At 38.1% G+C, this 21,500-nt stretch overlaps 1 protein-coding gene, 1 long non-coding RNA gene and 1 pseudogene across 3 annotated transcripts in view; 2 read left to right on the forward strand and 1 right to left on the reverse strand.

Moving 5' to 3' along the window:
• Nucleotides 1-21,265, forward strand: part of LOC144282142 (uncharacterized) — a 47,272-nt gene extending 26,007 nt beyond the window's left edge. For both annotated transcript variants that reach the window (XR_013350485.1, XR_013350484.1), the window contains exons 2-4: nucleotides 2,066-2,156; nucleotides 7,414-7,524; nucleotides 21,117-21,265. This is a non-coding gene — a long non-coding RNA (uncharacterized LOC144282142). The remainder of the gene's footprint in view (nucleotides 1-2,065; nucleotides 2,157-7,413; nucleotides 7,525-21,116) is intronic.
• On the forward strand, nucleotides 2,750-3,860 carry LOC144282693 (olfactory receptor 11G2-like; annotated as a pseudogene).
• On the reverse strand, nucleotides 12,454-13,383 carry LOC144281569 (olfactory receptor 4S2-like). The gene has a single exon (XM_077844379.1). It carries the CDS (start codon nucleotides 13,381-13,383, stop codon nucleotides 12,454-12,456), a length of 930 nt encoding a protein of 309 aa, XP_077700505.1.
• Nucleotides 21,266-21,500: the final 235 nt, after the last annotated feature.

The following is a 21,500-nucleotide window of genomic DNA, read 5'->3' on the forward strand; positions in this document are numbered from 1 at the left end:
TACAAAGTCTTCTGATGTAGTTGCTAGTTAACTTATTTTCCTGTGTACTCTCCCATCTACTATTGAACCAGTCCATTGAATTTATAATTTTCATTATTACAGGTATTTATGGGTAGTTATATTTTCTCCAAAAAATCATTCCATATCCATTAAGCAGTGTGTTGCCACATCTATGTGGTACTGGTGGATGAGGTGTTACACTATAGAGAAGTTTAAACCAGTTGCTGTGATGGAAGATGCTCTCAGTACCTTCACCAGGAAAAGTTAGTAAGAAAACTGATGTCTAGTCTTTTAAAAAATAAGTTAAGATTCTTACCTCTCTCTGCTTTGTTAGGGTTTGGAGGGATGGATGTTAAAAAAAAAATGCTGACCCTAACTGTTATGGAGAAGAAATCCCTGCTGGCTGCTAACTCCAGTGGTGAAGAACAGTAGCTTCCCCCAAACGGCAAAAGAGGGAATGTGTCAGCAAAAAATGAGTCTAAATACCACAGAAAACAAATCTATATGCCAAATATTACTGTCCACTAAGGCATATTAAACTTCCAGTGAATTTCCAATTTGTGAAATAGAAGGGACGAGGTCTTTGCAAACTTGATCCTAATAAAAGCGTTCTCATCACAATAGAAAGTTCCCTGCCATGTTGTACACAAAATTTGGAATCTTTCTTCAAATTACAATGGGAACATATTTCCATTTGGGATAGTACAAAAGCCAATAGGTGGCAACCTGCGATGTGCCTACCACAGATGGCATTAAGATAGAAAGAACTGATTCTAGACAAAATTATTATTAGTGAAATGCATCTTGGCTCCTGTTCACTCTACCTTTTGTACCTCAATTCCCAATCGCCATATACGTATTGTGGTTCTGCTCTCTAAAACTGACCGTTGATGCACAGAGATCCCCACATTACGTGATAATGACCTATAAGTGCTTTATATTTCAAATATTTTTTTTGCTAAAATGCAAAATAAGAATGGGCATTTTGTTACTGTCTTACTATGCCTGCCTCCAGAAATTCCCTAAAAAGTCATTCACATTGTGAGACCTTAAACAAATATGCAGGAAACATACAAGAGAATATATTTTTGTAATGGATTATATGGGCTCCTTACACTCACCAAAAAAGAATACCTCTCTAAGAAAAATACATGCACACACTAAAGTTTAGAAGAACGCTGGAAATATTGGTAAGAATCTTAGGAGAACTCATCATGCTTGAACAGTTCAAAGCTAATACAGTTAGGGGTTCCTGGGGGGCTCAGCCGACTGAGCCTCTGCCTTTGACTCAGGTCATGATTGTAGGCCCCTGACAGGATCCTAGCTCAGTGAGGAGCCTGCTTCTCCCTCTCCCTGTGCTCTCTCTCTCTCTCAATATCTATGCTCTCCCTGCCTATGCTCGCTCTCTCTCAAATATCTTTTTAAAAAAATTTAAGCTAATTAAATTAGACCACAGATTGTGAAGAAAACCAAAAATATGCCAAAATGGATTTACTTCATGCATTAAGAACAAAGATGTTATAGTCTTTAAATTGTCTAGTTTTAATTTCTCACAGCCAGAAATTTTTTTCTACATCTCTCTGGGGACTGTATATGTGGCTGTCTTCTTTCCCGAGAGGAACTTTGGTTTACTGAATAAAGGACAATTCATAATTAGCTTTGAGTTCAGGAGACACAGCCACATAGTCGTTTCACACAACTACTTATTTGTCCTAGTTACTTCCCTGAAGGCACCAAAGCGCAGAAGGCCAAGGTAGATGCTGGCCTGAGAGACCAGCCTGCTCAAAGGACTACTGAAGTGAGGAGTGACTTTTTTTAATACACGAGGGATCGATCTCTGGAAATACATACCAAAAAAACCTGAAGAACAGAGTTCCTTCCAGCACTTCATTTCTAGTTTAAACATTTTATACAGGTGTTATTTGAAACCTTTCTTCCAAATTAAAAATTGGAAAAAAAAAAAAACCTTCTAATATCCCGCATGCATCTTCTCTGGGCATCTCTCCTAACAAGATTCTGGTGGGCCCTGGGCAGTTAATTGTACAAAAGGGGTTTTGTTTTTCAGTGAAAGTCCTGGAATCAACACTTTTGAGACTGAGTCTGAGACTGAGAAGAAAGGACAAAGCTGACCCATTCCTCCCAGGCAGAGCTCCCAGGTATGCAGAAATTACATCATATCCTCATCCTTTTTTTTTCTCTCTAGAGAAATAATCCTAATTTTAATTTTATGTTGTTGTTCTTGATGAAAGATCTGGAGGACAAAATCCAAATAGTTTCAATTCCTGGAAAAATTGTGGTGTTACTGTTGTAGGTATAGATGAATCTGTTTTCTAAAACATTAAATTTTTCTAGCTTTTTCACAACTCCAAGTAAGTAACTGTATGCTTTTTTGAAAATAAGGGTCCAGTTATGACTATGACCCCATAGAATATAAGTTACCCAGCACCCCCCTTAAAGTAAGTAAAAATAAGGAAAAAGAGAAAGGAAAGAATTCAGAAGACATGGGCAAAAAGCGAAAGAGAGAAGGAAAGGAGGAAAAAAACAACAGATACCTCAGGTTGGGAGAAGAGCATGCCATTTGGTGGAAGGGCAACTGTTCTTTGCTTATTGGGCATAGAACTCAAAGGAGCACAGGTAAACTAAGTAGATAAAGGTCAGATCATAAGGACCTTGTCTGTTCTGCTTTGTTGTTAGGATTTGGTCTCATGGTGATGCCTCCATTGCAGCGCAGCTTACAGCCTCAATGAACATGTCTAGATCAGGATCTTCTTCTGAGTCAGTAAGGGAATTCATTCTTCTGGGTTTTCCCTGCAGCAAGGAGATTCAAGTTGTTGTTCTCAATCACCTATCCTGACTCTCATGGGAAATGGAGCTATTATTGGTGCTGTGTGTTGGGACCAGCATCTCCACACCCCCATGTAGATCCTGCTGGGGAATTTTGTATTCCTGGAGATCTGGTATGTCAATCTCACTGTTGCAAACACACTGATCAACTTCCTTTCAGACTTCCTTTCTTTTCCATGGGCTCCACTGAGTGCTTCTTTCTCTCAGCAATGGCCTTTGATTGCTACTCTGCCATCTGCCATCCTCTGTATTATGCCACAATTATGTCTGGACAACGTTGTTTCAACTTAGTGATCTCTTGTTGGGCCTGTGGCTTTCTCTGCTATCTGGTACCTGTTATCCTCATCTCCCAACTGCCTTTCTGTGGTCCTAATGCAATTGATCATTTTGTATTTGACTCAGGCCCATTGCTGACCCTTTCATGTGCTCCTGTCCCTATGTCCAAGCTCATCAGCTGTACCCTAAGCTCCCTCAACATCCTCCTTAGCTTCTTTTTCATCCTCATCTCCTGTGCCCTGGTTCTACTTGCTGTGCTTCGGTTGCCCTCAGCATCCATTAGGCATAAGGCTTTTTCAGTGTGTGGGTCCCATTTGTCAATGGTGTTGCTATTCTACAGGACCATTATGGTGATGCATGAGAGCCCTGGATCCCACCACTCTGCCCTGATGCCAAAGATCATGACCTTGTTCTATGCAATGATAACTCCATTCTTCAACCTTTTGATTTACAGTCTCAGGAATAAGGAGATGAAAATGCTCTCTGGAAAGTCCTGGAAAAGTTTAAAATTTCTTTGAAAGTCTTCCACAGCAGAAGTGTGGAATAACCTAGTTTGGTGTGACATGGGTGAAATGGCCACTCTTTTTACTTTGACTCATTTGTGTAGCCATTCATTTGAAAAATAGCCATGGAAAGCCTCCTTCATTTTAGACACTTCGCTTGGTACTGGATTATGAAGATAATTATGAAGATAATTCAGACATAATCTCTTCCCTCAAGTAATCTAGTAGGGGAGGAGGGCAGGTAAGAAAATAATCATTATAAAATGCAATAAGTTTCTTATTGTACATAAAATACTTGTACATAAAATATATGTACAAGTTGTCACAAATACACAAAGAAAGACTTAATTTTGCATGAGGTTTTGTGCTGGTAGAAGTTAGCATTAGGGAAAACTAGTCAATGCAATACTAGACATATGTGTTCTGTGGTGGGGAGAGGGAAAGCCCTGTATTTCTGCTCAACTTTTAGCCAGATTTCTTTGTCAATCATATTTTGATATCTTTGTAAGGATATGAGCCTTTAATCAAAAGATCTAGATAAGGGGGCACCTGGTTGGTTCAGTTGGTTAAGCATCTGCCTTCAGCTCAGGTCATGATCCCAGGGTCCTAGGATGGAGCCCTGCCTCAGGCTCTCTGCTCAGCAAGGAGCCTGCTTCTCCTCTTCCTCTGCCTGTCCCTCTGCCTACTTGTTCTCTCTCTCTCTCTCTCTCTCCAATAAATAAATGTAATCTTAAGAAGAAAATATCAGGATAGGGACTGAATTCTTCCATTAATCAACCATGTGAATTTGGCAAGTCACTTAATATCAGCTAAAATTAGGATGGTAATTCCTACCCCAGAGAGCAATTAGTGTGTGGTTTTAATGAGATAATGGATATAAAAGTTGTAAAACAATTCTTAGTACATAGAAAGCATGCAATAAATGTTAGTTGAATATGAATATTGATGAATTCTGTGCTTTCATGTTCCTATCATAATCCAAAAAAATCTCAGACTCCCCCATAAAAGTCATTCCCATTACTTTTGGCAAAGCCCTTTTACAACAGATCTCCTCAGATTTTCTGGGGACATAGAGTAGGTTACATTTATTCCATTTATGCACCTAAATACCCTGTGATTAGTTTTGCTTCGGTTTGATTTAGTTTTGTTGTATGCACAAATTCAATTTCCAGATCTTCAACTTACATATGCACATTTTCCTAAATCTCCTGTGCCTAAAAACTCATTATGTAGTAGAAGCTTCATATAGTCTTATTTACACATCTTTCACAATCAATCACTCCTCCCATTTTAAATATAAAGCTTGCTTTTCATCTATTCTGATCTTAATATTTTACATCGCTCAAATATATATGCTTTAGTTAGGGAATTAAATGAATAATTTGAAATACTAATCTCTCCGCTGGGAAAGGGAGTGAATTTAACTGTCAGATAATAAATCCTTTTATTAATCGGTGGTTTACAACTTGTTTCCAACACAATTAAAGAGGAATGACTTATATGGGGTTGTCCCAAAAGAAGAGCTGAGCCAAAGACTTGGGTGTAGGTCGTATATTGGGAAGTAGTTTCAAGGAGCAGGAATGAGGAATGAGAAGAACCTACAGGAATCAATGAGGAATTGATTCTACTAGAACATCTGAGAATTGTCTATCTGAATGGCACAAAGCTAAGGCATTTATCAACTAACCATGGTTGCATGTTAACTCCTTATGTTTCCAAAAATCCATTAGCTGGTATGTCAAGTCAGCAGCTGTGACTTCAGAAAAGGCCCTGGGAAGAAAGCAAAACAACACTTGGGCATGGTCTGAGATGGAAGGGATGCCATCAGACTGATTCTGAGTTCGCAAGGGACTTCCCACTATCTATACAGCTAAAATCAAAGGTGGATCAGGAAGCTCAAAAACATTCAACACAGAAGCTACTTAATTTACTTGTTAGCAGATAATTAGAATTAATGTTGTAGTCAACAGACAGCATGTGGTAATGATAAGAACCAGACAGATTAAATTCAAATCCCGGCTCCATCTACCTGCATGACTTCATGTATGCCTCCATTGCCTCATATTTAAAGAGATAACAATAATAGAACTTTCTTTGTAGTGCCGGGGTAAGGATGAAGTGAATTAATCTGCTTCTCAGGGAGCCTAACAAAAAGTGAACACTCAAATATCTTCATCATTATGCTCTTTCAGGGTTTTGTCCACAGGGAACTTGTTCTCAGTACAGGCCTTAATGTAGAAGTCAATTTTCTGTCCAAAAGAAAATTCCCAATTTCTAGAATGTAGCTGAAAACACAGGCATTGGAACAGGGTTAACTAGTCAAAACAATATACACTCAGATTAGAGACTGATAGAGTATGGAGTACACCAATAATATAGACATTCCAGAATTATGAAGCAGAAATGTTAGTGTATTGAAGAAAAGCAGGCTTTCTTAGCAATACGACTGACAAAGACCATCTTAACATAAGTTATGAGCAAATGCACATGCAAATGATGAGTCACTCATACAAAAGAATGTCCTTATGGGCATGCAGAAAATCACTAGTATAGTCAGCACATTGTAAAAACATTTTTTAAAAAAATACATCCCAGAATAAAACAGATGATTTTGATATTTTAACAGGCACGTATTTCATGAGAAGGAACTAGAACTTGATATTGGATTTCTACTTTCAATAGTTTATTGTACAATACCTATAGTTTACTGAGTATATTATATCTAAGATCATACACATTTGTTATTTTAATATGTAGGTTGGCCTTTCACAGATAATATATTCTCTGTCTTCCTCAAATTCCTAATTAATCTCTCCACTTCAAGTATTGCTATTCATCACTGATTCTCAACTGGGAGTATATATCAAAATCAATAGAAACTTTTTGCAAGTTATACTTGCCCTGAACCCTGTCCCTAGAGATTCTAATTTAGAAGATGAATGATGGATCTTGGGAAGCCTGGATGGCTCAGTTTTTGAGCATCTGCCTTCAGCTCAGGGAGTGATCCTGGGGTCCTGGGATCAAATCCTGCATCAGGCCCCCCTCAGGGAGCCTGCTTCTCCCTCTGCCTGTGTCTCTGTCTCTCTCTTAGTGTCTATCATGAATAAATAAATAAAATCTTTAAAAACAAAACAAAAAAGAAGATGAATGATAGGCAAGTCAATTTTGTAAAAGAATCTCTATGGATGAGTTTTGGATTTTCTTCCTTGTAGGCATTATGGCCACACTCAGGATAACATTTGCAAAATGCTGCATAATCACTGTTGAACTATCTTTAGCAAATAACAAATTTACATATCATCTGGTCATAGAGTCTTAAGAATGGAAAGAAACTTCTAGATCATCCCATTCAACTATACATCTAATGCTTCACCCAACAATTGATTTTCTGACATATTGAACACCATCCTCGCCCCAGGGGTGAAAAAGTTATTTGATTTCTGTCCAGGAAAAAAATTCTGGTTATTTATGTGTGGTGATGGTGATGGATGTTAACTGGACCTATTGTGGAGATCATGTTGCAACATGTATAAATATTGAATCATTATTTTGTACACGAGAATCTAACATAATGTTATATGTCAATTACATCTCAATAAAAATTTTAAAATGTCTTTAAAAGTTTCAGGGATCTGTGGACAATAAAATAGATATGCTTATAAAATATATTAACAGGTCAAGGCTAAAAATAAACTTACCTGAATATAATCTCTTCATTTACTAACAATGCACAATTATAATCAAATTTGTCTAAATGGCTATTATTTGTTTCTCTTCCTTTCATCTTAAGTCTTCTCATCAATAATATTATAGAATACCCAGACAACAATATGGGAATTTGGGAAGATTTAATCAAGGCAAAGCATATTGGAGGATGAAGAAAAGGAACTAATTGCAGTAGGTATGGGGAGAGAGCTTATTAATATTTAAACTAGTCTTCTAGCCATTTAGTGTTTTAGGAACTCAGAATAGATGCGGAATGCCAGCCCGGGGTGATAGATCCTGAAAACATTTTTTAGAGTGACATTCAGGAAGCAATTTGGAATTTGATAGGTCTCTAACCTGCCTATTTCTCTTTCATTGTCTGGTGGAATGTATTTAAAAAACAACAGCAACAAAACAAAACAAGACCCATCTATATGCTGCATACAAGAGACTCATCTCTGGCCTGAAGATGCAAAAAGACTGAAAGTGAAGTGATGAAAAATATTTGCCATCCAAACAAAAGTGGAAAAAAAAAAGCTGGGGTAGCAATACTTACATCAGATAAAATAGACTTTAAAGCAAAGACTGTAACAAGAGACAAAGAAAGATATTAAACAATGATAAAGGGATCAACCTAACAAAAAGATATAATAATCAGAAATATCTATGCACACAACAGTGGGACACTTAAATACATAAAATAAATATTAATATATATAAGGAGAGAAACTGATGGCAATACAATAATTGTAGGAGACTTTAGCACTCTACTTACATTAATGCTGAGTGAAGTAAGTCAATCAGAGAAGGACAAACATTACATGGTCTGACTCATACGGGGAATATAAGAAATAGTGAAAGGGATTATAGGGGAAAGGAGGGGAACTGAGTGGAAAAAATCAGAGAGGGAGACAAAGCATGAGAGACTCCTAACTCTGGGAAAGGAACAACGGGTAGTGGAAGGGGAGGTGGGTGGGGGGGACAGGGTGACTGGGTGACGGGCACTGAGGGGGGCACTGGACAGGATGAGCACTGGGTGTTATACTATATGTTGGCAAATCGAACTCCAATAAAAAATATACATATAAAAAATGGACAGATCATTCAGACACAAAGCAAATAAGGAAACAATGTCTTTGAATGTCAATGGAAAATGCTCCATCATCATCTTAGGTAACATAAATTCCCACTCTTGTTTCTGTTTTCTGAAGCCTCTCTTCCAGGGGCTTCTATCCTTCTGCTTTCATCCATTTCTATCTCCCCTTATGCCTACTGCACAGCTCTCAAAAGGGTTTGGGGCCACTCCTACACTGATTTCTTGAGCCTCCTTTTGCTTTCACTGGTATACAGCCACTCATATTTTCAAAGAAAGGGTACTTACAAAGTAAATTTTATAAACCCTAGTATAACTCAAAGGTTTTATTCTACTTTCACACCTGATTGATGGTTTTATTCTGTATAGAATTCTAGGTCAAGGGATGCCTGGGTGGCTTAGTGTTTGAGTGTCTACCTTTGGCTCAGGAGGATATCCTGGAGTCTTGGGGTCCAGTCCCACATTGGGCTCCCTGTGGGGAGCCTGCTTCTCCCTCTGCCTCTGTCTCTCTCTCTGTATGTCTCTCATGAATAAATAAATAAAATCTTTTTAAAAATAAAGAAAAAGAATTCTAGGCCGAAAATAATTTTTCTACTGTATAGAAGGGCCCAGTGTTGTTATTGAATACTCTAATGCATTTGGATTTTGTATACTTTCTGTGACCTGTATTTTTTTCTGTCTCCCTCAAATATTTTATAATCTTCTCAATCTCTAGGGTGATAAAATTGCATAAAAATGTGCCTTAGTTATTGTTTTCTCATCACCAGAGTGGGCACTCAGTACACCTTTTGTATCTGGAGATTTTAACCTTGCTATAGGTTTTCTTTTCATTGTGTCTTTTAAATTCTCCCCTCTGTCTTCTCTGTTCTCCTGGAACAAATATGAGTTGAATGTTTTAACTCTTGACTTGATTTTTCATACTTTTTCCTATTTTTCATTTCTTCATTTTTTTAAAAATTCTGCTTTCCTGAAGATTTTTTGACTCTTTCAACCCTCTATTGATTTGTCTTGATTTTATTCATTATTCTTTCTTTTATTTAGTTCCCCAAAATAATTATTTTATTTTTCTAAAAATATCATGTTCTCATCTCAGGATTGCCCTCTATTGATTTGACTTAATTTTACTTATTACTCTTTTTATTTAGTTTCCAAAACACTTTTTATTGGTTTTTTAAGAATCATGTTCTCATTTCAGTATTGCAAATATTCTCTCTGGTCAATACGGAGATATCAGTGGTTTTCAAAGTGAGATTTTTTCTGCTTTATCTAGGATTCCACCAAATCCCCTTTGGCCTTCCTAAAGTCTCACTTTTTATTTTAACTGTCTTATGTGTATTAAAGAGTTCAGCTTGCTTCTCCCTCTGCCTGTGTCTCTGCCTCTCTCTCTCTCTCTCTGTGACTATCATAAATAAATAAAAGTTAAAAAAAATTAAAAAAAAAAAAAAGGGATCCCTGGGTGGCGCAGCGGTTTGGCGCCTGCCTTTGGCCCGGGGCACGATCCTGGAGACCCGGGATCGAATCCCACGTCGGGCTCCCAGTGCATGGAGCCTGCTTCTCCCTCTGCCTGTGTCTCTGCCTCTCTCTCTCTCTCTGTGACTATCATAAATAAATAAAAGTTAAAAAAAAATTAAAAAAAAAAAAAAGAGTTCAGCACCAAAACCTTGCCCAAAAGATCTGGATCGATAGACCAGGGCTTACTAATCAGTAGGCTTCTGGTCAGGGTTCTTGCAGAGAGGCAGCCTTTCTATTTGTGATCTCCAAAGGCAGAACATGAAAGACTTTTCTTTAATATAATTTAATTTCTTAATGCAAAGATGTCAATATTTTCTTTGTGAAGAGTATGCCTGTGTGAGCACCTGGGAGTGAGGGGAGATTAGAGAAGATGGGAGACTGAACAATTCCTTCCTCTTCATCTTCCTATTACTAGTCCTAAACCCCACCATCTTCCTTATGTGGTGTCCTGGCATCTCAAAGACATCAAGGATCCTGTGAGATAAATCTGTCTATTTCTCTTCAGAATCTACTCTAGTATTAGCCTTTTCTAGTAGACAAATCAGTGATTACACCTTTGTCTTCTCTTTTCAAATACTTGTTGGAATCTTTTATCTGCAGAATCTAACTTCTGTCTTCTTGTCTTTGTTACTGTGAATCTAAACTTGTTCCCCCTTTGTTTTTATTGTCTTATTTAGACCTTAGGGGGAAGAGGGAAAACTAATGGAGCCCACAAATTTAATTACAAGTCCAGTGTACTTATTTTTTTAAATAGGTATTAATAAAAAGGATAGAATGATCCCTTTTTGCCAAAGAAAGGTAATATGAAAATAATAAGGAAATCCAACAAAATATCAGTAGAGATCATGTATGGAAGGCCTGAATGCAGAGAAACCATTTTAAACAGTTTTCAAAAGTCTCCCTCAGCAGCTACTGTCAACATTATAGTATCCACTCCCAGTGAAAAACAGAAACTGGTAAATGTAATATTTCAGTGGGGTCACCATGAATAATGTCATGTCTCTGCTACTAAGGAAAAAAGAACAATAGACATTGGGGTAAGAATGAGCAGACTCTGTTAAGAATATCTATTGTGCCTCCAGCTACGGACCATATACAAGGAGTGGAAAAGAAGATACATTATTTATATCCTTAATAAATTGTAGAAAAGACATAAAATCCACTAACAGAAAGAAAACAGAAAAAAAATAATAAGTGTTAGATACTATTTTATGAACTATATGGAGATATGATTAAGGCACACAAAAAATAAATGTCGGATGAAAATAATAAGGACAGAATTATTGAAAGATATGAGTCATACAACAAGATCTAAAATTTCCTCAAGGGGTACCTGGGTGGCTCAGTCATGTTCTTGGGGTCCTGGAATCGAGTCCCACATTAGGATCCCCACAGGGAGCCTGCCTCTCCCTCTGGCTGTGTCTCTGGCTCTTTCTCTGTGTCTCTCATGAATAATAAATGAATAAATAAATAATAAGTAAATAAGTAAATAAATAAATAAATAAATAAATAAATAAAACATTTTCTCAAAATGATATTGCCTTTTCTGAGGTACCGAGGCTACTCAGTTATTCTCTGACCTAAGACCAAATGGAAAAGAGAATCCATTTAGTCCTTTTTAAAAATTGAAAATAAAGTTTAACCAAAAATGTATAATACAAGAACATCTCCTTGGCTTAGTTCAAATGTGAATTCATTTTAGTTTCTTTAATGAATCTATTCCGTGTGTTGCAAAAATAAATAAGGATAACTTTCAGCAAAAATAATATACTACTGGGAGAATAGAAAGTATTCCATTTTCCCAATATGTTCATTAAAAAATTGCTCCACACCAAATATATAAAATGTTCCCTTTTTCCCTATTGTACAAAAAACATTCTTTGGACAGTTTGTGAATTTACACTAACCTCTTAATTGTATATAATGTAAATTTCTATGTAATCATTTCTGTATTTGTTATTCTGTATCTCCATTACCTCTTTATGGATCCATATGCCCTACCATATTATGTGATATTTTTGGGGAAAGACAAGGAAAGAAAAATGGGAAAAAAGAAGAAAAGAGGGAAAGGACAAGAGAGGAAGAGAAAGAAGAAAGAGAGGATGGCAGGGAGACAAGGAGGTAGTTTCTGGGGAGTTACACTTCTGTTTTTAACATAAATGGTCTGATTCCTCAGAGATATATTTCTCTTATAACCTCATTCTAAATCATTCATTATAGCTTAAGAAAGCATAATTTGAATTGAAGGGATCTAAAGCAATTAAATGAGACACTGAGTGGACGTGTTTACTCTCCTACTCTAAAAGTGAGAAAAGATTAGATCTTGACAGTATGGAAAGGTCTATGTTTAGTCCACCTCAAAAAATAAAATGAAAATAGACTCACGTTATTGCCTGTTAAGTGAAAAGTACAAGATAGCTAAATTTTAGGAACTATTTCTTAAAATCATTAATAAGTTTCAGACCACACTAAAGGTATCAGCTCACTCTATGATTTTGCAATTCTGATGAGCTATCCCTCCTACTTTTCCTTCAAGGAAACCATGTGACTCCATATCTGTTTCATGGCATTCTTTACATCCTCATTCCTCAGAGTATAGATGAGCGGGTTCAGCATTGGGGTGATGGTAGTATAGAACACAGACACAGCCTTATCCAGGGGGAAAGTGGTGGATGGTCGGAGGTAAATAAAGAAACAAGGGACAAAGAAGAACATTACTACAGTGAAATGAGACCCGCAGGTAGAAAGAGCCTTGCGCCGGCTCTCTGAAGACCTCTTGCGAAGATTAAAGAGAATGACAGTGTAGGAGGCCAGAAGAATGAGGAAGCACCCTAGAGCAATGAGACCACTGTTGACAATCACCAACATATTTACCAGGGTTGTATCAGCACAGGCAAGTTTTAGGACTGGGTGGACATCACAGAGGTAATGGTCAATGACCTGATTATGGCAGAAAGGCAGCTGAAAGGTCAGGAGGGTCTGAACAAAGGAATGACCCAGCGCTCCCAGCCAGGACAGTGATGCCAGCACGATACAAGCATTGGCACTCATGATGGTCGTATAACGGAGAGGCTGGCAGATGGCAGCATAACGGTCAAAAGCCATAACAGTCAAGACAAAAATCTCAGCACAACCAAAAAAGTGGAAGGTAAACATCTGAGTTACACAGCCCCAGTAGGAAATGGTCTTTTTCTCAGAAACAAAGTCTGCAATCATCTTGGGTGCTGTGGCTGAGGAATAGGCAATGTCCACAAAGGACAGGTTACTGAGGAAGAAATACATGGGTGTGTGGAGCCGGGGATCAGAGAAGACCGTAAGTAGAATGAGCAGGTTTCCCACCATGATCACGATGTAGAAGAAGAGGAACAAGGCAAAGAACATCAACTGCATTCCAGGATCCTGGGAGAGGCCTAGGAATATAAACTCAGTGACATTGTTAGCCACTTCCATGGGGACCCAGGTGATACTGGTTGGATGGCTCTGGTTCTCTGCAAGAATAAATAAATATCGTAAGCCACTGTAAGCACGGTGGGCAGGAGCAGTCTCATGGAAATACTTAAGGGATGCTAAATATAGTAGAGGAAGCTTTTTGCATCTCTTATACACAGTTAATGGATGTTTTTCTCACCATTAATTATCTTACCACATCATTGACTCACATTGGATTTTCTGTTACACTTTAACTATCATTCTTTTCTCAAGGGTTAAATGTGGGTAAGAATAGTACACACCATTTAAGTGGTATAAGGATCACCTGTGAAGCACTATGCACATGTCACACTATAAGTGAATATATCATTATCATCACCCATCTTCATGACTGGAGAACATGCTGAATGGAAGAAGGAAGGAGCCTGGGAAGGAGTCATCCTAGGACACCGAAATCCTTACTATGTTCATCTCCTAATTTCTATGTATTTCCATGTGCTTCATGTTTAGAAAAAGTATCGAGTGCTGACACCCACATTCTCAAGTATGTTCTTGGGCTAGAGTAGTACCAGAATATAGTCCAGATTTTTGAACGGCTCACTTTAGGGGTTCAAGCAAGGATACCCAAAGACATTTGGGCAGTTGCTATATTCTTCCTGAATAGTGACAATCTCAATTTTATCTGGGGTCTCTTCGGGAGCCTCTAAAATTAATCCATGTCTAAGACCCAAGATCTTCTACTCTCTTCACTGGGAGAAAGAGCACAGGACTTAAAGATAGAACAATAAGGCCTGACTCAACAGCTCTGACTCTTACAGGCTGTGTCATCCTAACACAAGTTTCCTCACTTCTGTTAACTTCAGAGTCCTCCCCTGGGAAAGAATAATGCCCCCATGTAATGATCAAATTAATTAATGGACATAAAAGCAACAAGTTACCAGTCAATCTAAGTCATAATCATTTCAGTGAAAGAACTTCAGAAGCATCACTATCAAACGTCTGAACACTGTGGGCCAGGGCCTGTATGGGATGGATCATTTCCACAGGTCTGTCCAGGTTCTTTAGGTCAAATTCGGTCTCTCGGATAACACCAAAGAACATATACTAGTGATACTGGTGTTAAAGAAATAAGATTGCTCCCTTATTTGACTCCATAAGCCCCACTAAATTATTTCAAATAAAACAAATAGCAAGACTGAAACTCCCTGAAATCCTCAGGGAAACAGATTCAGTCTTAGTTTCCTCTGTGAACAACATGCAAGGAGAGGAGAGCAAATACTCTGGATCTCTTTCCTAACAGGAAGTTGCATCCCACGGAAAACTCTTTGTGCCATAGCATCCTTGACATCAATATTCCTCACAGAGACATTATGACACGTGTACACGTTTTCATGTCTCTGGTTATTTGACATCATTTTATTACCTGTCAATCCTTTGAACTTTTACCTATAGAAACACTTAAAGTCCCAATTTATCCTGTTCCTCTGATTGTCCACAACTGAAGAAATAACTTGCTATTTATGGAACTAAGAGATAAGGAATAATACATTGAGTAGGTAAAGTCTTGAAAAATTCTGCACATGTATAGATGTAACACAACACAGACTATTTAAGGTACCATCTCTATCATCTTCTACATTTCACACAGCACCAATATTTATTTATTCTTTCAACTGATAAATATATTTTTAAAGATTTTATTTATGTATTCATGAGAGACAGAGAGAGAGAGAGAGAGAGAGAGAGGCAGAGACACAGGCAGAAGGAGAAGCAGGATCCCTGCTGGGAGCCCTACGTGGGACCTGATCACGGGACCCCAGGATCACGGCCTGGGCTAAAGGTGGAATTAAACCGCTGAGCTCCCCAGGCTGCCCACAACTGTAAATATTTGTGGAGCACATTCTCTGCGTCTGGTATTGTGCTGTGAACATAAAAAGATAGATCAAACCCGATACCTGTCACAAAGCCATTTATTTAGAGAAATATCTTGAAGAGACGTTCTCAAATCCTCTTTAGACTGGGCCATAACTTATACAAAATCCTACACTTATATAAATGAAAACTCCTTCGTGATCACCTGACTTCCTTCCACTCACCTAACCACTGGTGAAAGTAGTGCACAGAGAAAACTGAATTACCTAGGCTGCACTGTTCGTGTAAAGCTAGAACTAAATTCCAATGGAAATAATAGTGATACACACTTTAAACTACAGTAAACTATTTCCTAAATTACTTATAATTATTAGAACAGATGTGGTTAAGTGGATGAAGACTTTAAACATTCCGTTTTTATCCCGGAATATGATTTGAATCAATGAAAGTTGCCCTCACCTGTCTCCCTGGTCGTTAACTGATCATTACAGATGGGAAACTTACTCTGGCCATCTTCTGGAGTGTGGTCCCACGACATGGATTTGGGCAACTGGAGATCTTCCTGGATTAATAAAGCTTTCTGGGATGGAACTGGGATCTCTAGTTAGATATTCACACTAAAAGACCAAAATCTGTATAGTGATGCTTCTCTTATGCGTGTGTCGCATTTCACAGAAAGATTACACCTGGAGCCTGAGAAGGGGTCCTACATTACTTGTTCTCTCTCTCTGTCTCTCTCTCTCTCTCTCTTTATCAGGATTCTATGACCTTATAGCTATGCCTCGGCTTCTGATCTGGATTGCAAGGCTCTATTTCTATATTCCTGATGCCAAGAGAAACTGTCAGCAATGTGTATGCATCATCCCAGCCCGAGGGAATGGCTAGCTAGGTGATTAGGTAGCGATCTGGAGAGGATTGTGAAACAAAGAAAGTGCAAGTATAATTCCCACCTGGTAACCCCTTTTAAAACTTTATTGAAGGCTACTTGGTAAATTACTAGTTAAAAATATGCAGGCCATTTTTAGAGCTTTACATTATTTACTCAAAGTTGGTATAAAGGAAGGTAGTTGATGCTCAGTATCACTATATTGGACCACTAGCCCAAGAAATTAAAATTTCATTTTTAATTGCTGAAACTCAAGTACACAAGAAAATGTTTTAAATTAGTGGCACAGTAAACATACTGCCTTGTCCTATTACCTACTGAATGAATTTCTAAGGATTTAGCTTAAGAGGGCTTGAGAAGAATCAAGGATTAAACCTCTGTGACCTTTTAGTTTTGTTGACTGTTTCTTTTGCTGTGCAGAAGCTTTTTATCCTGAGTAAGTCCCAATAATTCATTTTTCCTTTCTTTTCCCTTGCCTTCATAGATGAATCTTGCAAGAAGTTGCTGTGGCCAAGTTCAAAAAGGGAGTTCCCTGTGTTCTTCTCTAGGATTTTGATAGATTCTTGTATCATATTTAGATCTTTCATCCATTTTGAATGTATCTTTGTGTCTGGTGTAAGAGAATGGTCTAGTTTCATTCTTCTGCATGTGGCTGTCCAATTTTCCTGAAACCAGTTATTGAAGAGACTGTCCTTTTTCCAGTGGATACTCTTTCCCACTTTGTCAAATATTATTTGATCATAGAGTTGAGGGCCCATTTCTGGGTTCTGTATTCTTTTTTTTTTTTTTATGATAGTCACACACAGAGAGAGAGAGGCAGAGACACAGGCAGAGGGAGAAGCAGGCTCCATGCACCGGGAGCCCGATGTGGGATTCGATCCCGGGCCTCCAGGATCGCGCCCCGGGCCAAAGGCAGGCGCTAAACCGCTGCGCCACCCAGGGATCCCTGGGTTCTGTATTCTGTTCCATTGATCTGTGTGTCTGTTTTTGTGCTAGTACCACACTGTCTTGTTGATCACAGCTTTGTACTAAAAGACAACCTACAAAATAGGAGAAGATATTTGTAAGCAATATATCAGATAATGGGCTAGTATCCAAGATCTATAAAGAACTGATCAAACTCAACACCCAAGAAACAAACAATCCAATCATGAAATAGGCAAAAAGACATAAACAGAAATCTCACCAAAGAAGACATACACATGGCCAACAAGCACAAAAGAAAATGCTCCACATCACTTGCCATCAGGGAAATACAAATCAAAACCACAATGAGATCCCACCTCACACCAGTGAGAATGGGGAAAATTAACAAGGCAGGAAACCACAAATGTTGGAGAGGATGTGGAGGAGGAGGAACCCTCTTGCACTGTTGGTGGGAATGTGACCTGGTGCAGCCACTCTGGAAAACTGTGTGGAGGTTCCTCAAAGAGTTAAAAATAGATCTGTCCTATGACCCAGCAATTGCACTGCTGAGGCTTTACCCCAAAGATACAGATGCAGTGAAATACCGGGACCCCTGCACCCCGATGTTTATAGCAGCAATGTCCACAATAGCCACACTGTGGAAGGAGCCTCGGTGTCCATCCACTGATGACTGGATAATGAAGATGTGGTCTATGTATACAGTGGAATATTACTCAGCCATCAGAAAGGATGAATACTCACCATTTACTTTGACGTGGATGGAACTGGAGGGTATGGTGCTAAGTTTAGTAAGTCAATTGGAGAAGGACAATCATCAGATGGTCTCACTCATACAGAGAATATAAAAAATAGTGAAAGGGATTATAGGGGAAAGGAGAGAAAATGGGTGGTAAAATTAGAGAAGGTGACAAAGCATGAGAGACTCCTACTTTGGGAAATGAACAAGGTGTAGTGGAAGGAGGGGTGGGCGGGGGGATGGGGTGACTGGGTGATGGGCACTGAGGGGGACATTTGATGGGATAAGCAATGGATGTTACACTATATGTTGGCAAATCAAACTCCAATAAAAAATATACATATATACACAAAAAATAAAAACCCTCTGTGAGTTACTATAACATTTGTTACTGAAATACATCATGAACTTTCAGGTCAGGCCTAAAGTTCTTTGTGTTTCAGTGACACAACCACAATGATAAATACAGTAACTCAAATAGCATTCATCCCATTTAGGCAAAAAGGATTATCATGTTGCATCATAGAAGTGCCTTTTATTGTTGTTCGCAATAGTTATTGTTTGACTCTCTAGGTTAAAAATAAAGGGGCTGCCTAGACAAGGAATGGCCAACTGTGAAAGTGTGGTTTTTCCTGAATTCTCCACTCAAATTCTTTTTGAGATGAAAAACTGTCAGTGCCTCTTTCTCTCTCTTCATTAGCTTTCTGTTCTTTCCTTCCTCCCTCCCTTCCTTTCCTTTTTCCTAAGTTCCTTTTTTCATTTCCTTCTTTCTTTTATTCAAAAACACATTTAGTCAGAGAAAGACAAATGTGTAATTTCATTAATATGTGGAATCTAAAGAAGCTGAACTTGTAGAAACAGAGAGTACAATGGTGGTTATTAAGGGAGATGGGTGGGGAAACTCAGGAGGTGTTGTGAAGGGGTGCAAACCTGCAACCAGGAGATGATTAAGTTCTGAGGACCTAACGCATAGCCTAGTGATTTTAGTCAATGATTACTTCAAAACTGCTAACAGACTAGATCTTAAATGTTCTCACCACAAAAAAAGAAATGATAATTCCATGATATGATAGAAGTGTTAGCCAAAGTTATGGTGGTAATCACGGTGCAATACATAAGTGCCAATTTAACATCTTTTACACCTTGAACTTACACATTGTTATGTGTTAATTACTTCACAATTTGGAAAAGAAAAAGAAAGAAAGAAAAGAAAGAAAGAAAGAAAAAAGAAAGAAAGAAAGAAAGAAAGAAAGAAAGAAAGAAAGAAAGAAAGAAAGAAAGAAAGAAAGATTGCTAAAGCAGTTATTCTTGGCTGGGCACTGTGCCAGATCCTCCAGATACAAAGGCCATCCAATAATGGGGGAGCCCAATTAGTGAGAAGGAAATTGCAATAGATACGGTGAGTGTTGTGCTCATTAAAGATAAGCACACCATGTTATGAGAATTCATATGAGGACCAATTAATAAAACTCTACAAGGATAGGATCAGAGACAACTTCCAAGAAGGTAAGACTCTTAATCTGAGTACTGAAGGCAAGGAGAAGGTCCATAATTCCAGCAAAGGAAACAACATCTTCAGAGGCACAGGGATATGAGGAAGCTGCTAACAGTTCAAAGGCGCAAACAATGGCACAAGACTGGGGCAGTAAGTGGGCAACAGAAGCAAGCATAATCTTTAGACCTGAAGCCAAGGTTCAGAGTGCTACCACAGCACAGTGAATCATGTGGATTACCCTAGGTCTGCTATCCCCATGCACAGCCTTAACCCTCCAGATTCCCATGATAACACTTGTATCAGAGTCAGGACAAGAGAGAACTTGCAGATGAGAAGCTACATACCTGAAGAAAGAGGAAGAGACTGATAGGGACAGAAAAGAGTTCTTCACTTAAGAGAGGAAGCAGACTGCACTGTTACTGCTTACATTATAGATTTCACCATTTTCTCTAAGGAAAAGAATCTCGCAAGGTGCCTTGTTTGTTTTGGGGACAATTACAAAAAGCTTCTTGGGAACATAAAGAGCATAAGGACAATAAATCAAGAACTAGCAAGACAATAAAACATAAATAGATAACTTGGATAAACTGATTCATTAAGGAAAAACTGCTGAAATCTAATGTAATAAAATAAATCCAAATAAAACATGGAGCCTAGGTAATCATAATATATCAGCATTGGCTCACTAGTTCTGACAAATACACAGTATAATGTAAAAACTCTGTACTATCTTTGCAACTTCTCTCTAAATTTAAAACTGTTCTAATTTTTAAAATTATTTAAATTAAAAAATAAAAATAAAATTATTTAAATTAATGATAAACATAAAAGTATGATGTTAACAAGAACATTTCTTAAAACACTTAAAATGTGTCTTGAGAATGCACATATCACCTAAACATGAAGTTCTTGTGTCAAGGCTGAATGGAGGAGTTCCTAGTGATTTTACTGTCATGTGGCAGGGGCCTGCAGCCAAAAACCCTAATTCTCCTTTCTGTCCTGTGTTTCTCTAGGATCAAGCAATCATATAGCCTTCTTTCAGCCTTTATCTCCCTTTTAACGTAATATTTAATAATAGTGATGACATAAGCAGTCTCACCTTATGTAGAAACACTTAGTAGAGCTGTACAAATATTGTTTTGTGTAGTTTTTTGTGTAGTACTGTTACTGTCCTCACCGTATACTCAAAGGAGCATCAGGAGGTTACGTTGCTTGCACGCTCATAAGTGGTGAGCTGAGCATGATGAAGGTGACCTACTCTCTCTGACCTACTTCTGACCATACTCTCTGCCCTACTCTCCTCAATTATCTGAGCTCACATATTGTCTTAGAATGCTTTTCATCTTCTTCTGGTGTTTGTTGAAAGACTTTATAATTAGATATTCAGGTGATCTGCTGTGATGCTTGGTGGAACACCCAAATGGCAAGAGGTCTACCCCATTTCCAGCCACATAATAGGCACTCAGCAAATAGTTGTTAAATTAATGAATGCATAAGAAATGGATAACGAATTAATGGGTGAATGAATATTAAAAGATCAAAAAATCACCAGGAGTTATTTATTAAAGGAACATCTCCCAGGAACCTTTCCTTTAAATTAAAAGCAAATGTGGTGGCATGCTGACTTCTCTCCAATAAAATTCCTCATTTCTAGGGCTCTTAAAGGAAGAATTTTGGTAATGGGAGGTAAGATTTCCTTACCATATTGGCCTATTCACAATGTGTACTTTGGAGCTAAGTGATAAATGTGCAATCTTATTCTCCACATATTCTGGAAATATGAAGTCAATTATCCTCCCATGATTTTATTAATCCAATTTGTCTTTGTCTCCTTTCAGTTATTTCAGTAACCCTCAAAGGACCACATGAGCTGGAAATAAGGGGCAAATTTATCCCAAATATCTGTGGGACTTAAGCAAGAATAAAATGGATTCATGTAACATAAGTCTTTGACTGACTTATTTCACTTACAATAATACCCTGTAGTTCTGTCCACATTTGCAAATGGCAAGTTTTCTTTTTGATGGCTCAGTATTATTCCATTCTCTCTCTCTCTCTCTCTCTCTCTCTCTCTCTCTCTCTCTCTCTCTGTGTGTGTGTGTGTGTGTGTGTGGTATCTTTTTATCTATCAATGGACATCGAGTTCTTTCCATATATTGGCTATTGGCTATTGTGGACTTCGCTGCTACAAAAATTGGGGTGCATGTGTTCCTTCAAATCAC

The sequence above is a fragment of the Canis aureus genome, chromosome 13 (genome assembly GCF_053574225.1).
Source record: "Canis aureus isolate CA01 chromosome 13, VMU_Caureus_v.1.0, whole genome shotgun sequence".
Classification (NCBI taxonomy): domain Eukaryota; kingdom Metazoa; phylum Chordata; class Mammalia; order Carnivora; family Canidae; genus Canis; species Canis aureus.

Bases quoted from the DNA above. Each gene is read 5' to 3' on its own strand.
- LOC144281569 (XM_077844379.1), bottom strand. From the start codon at position 13,383: ATGGAAGTGGCTAACAATGTCACTGAGTTTATATTCCTAGGCCTCTCC.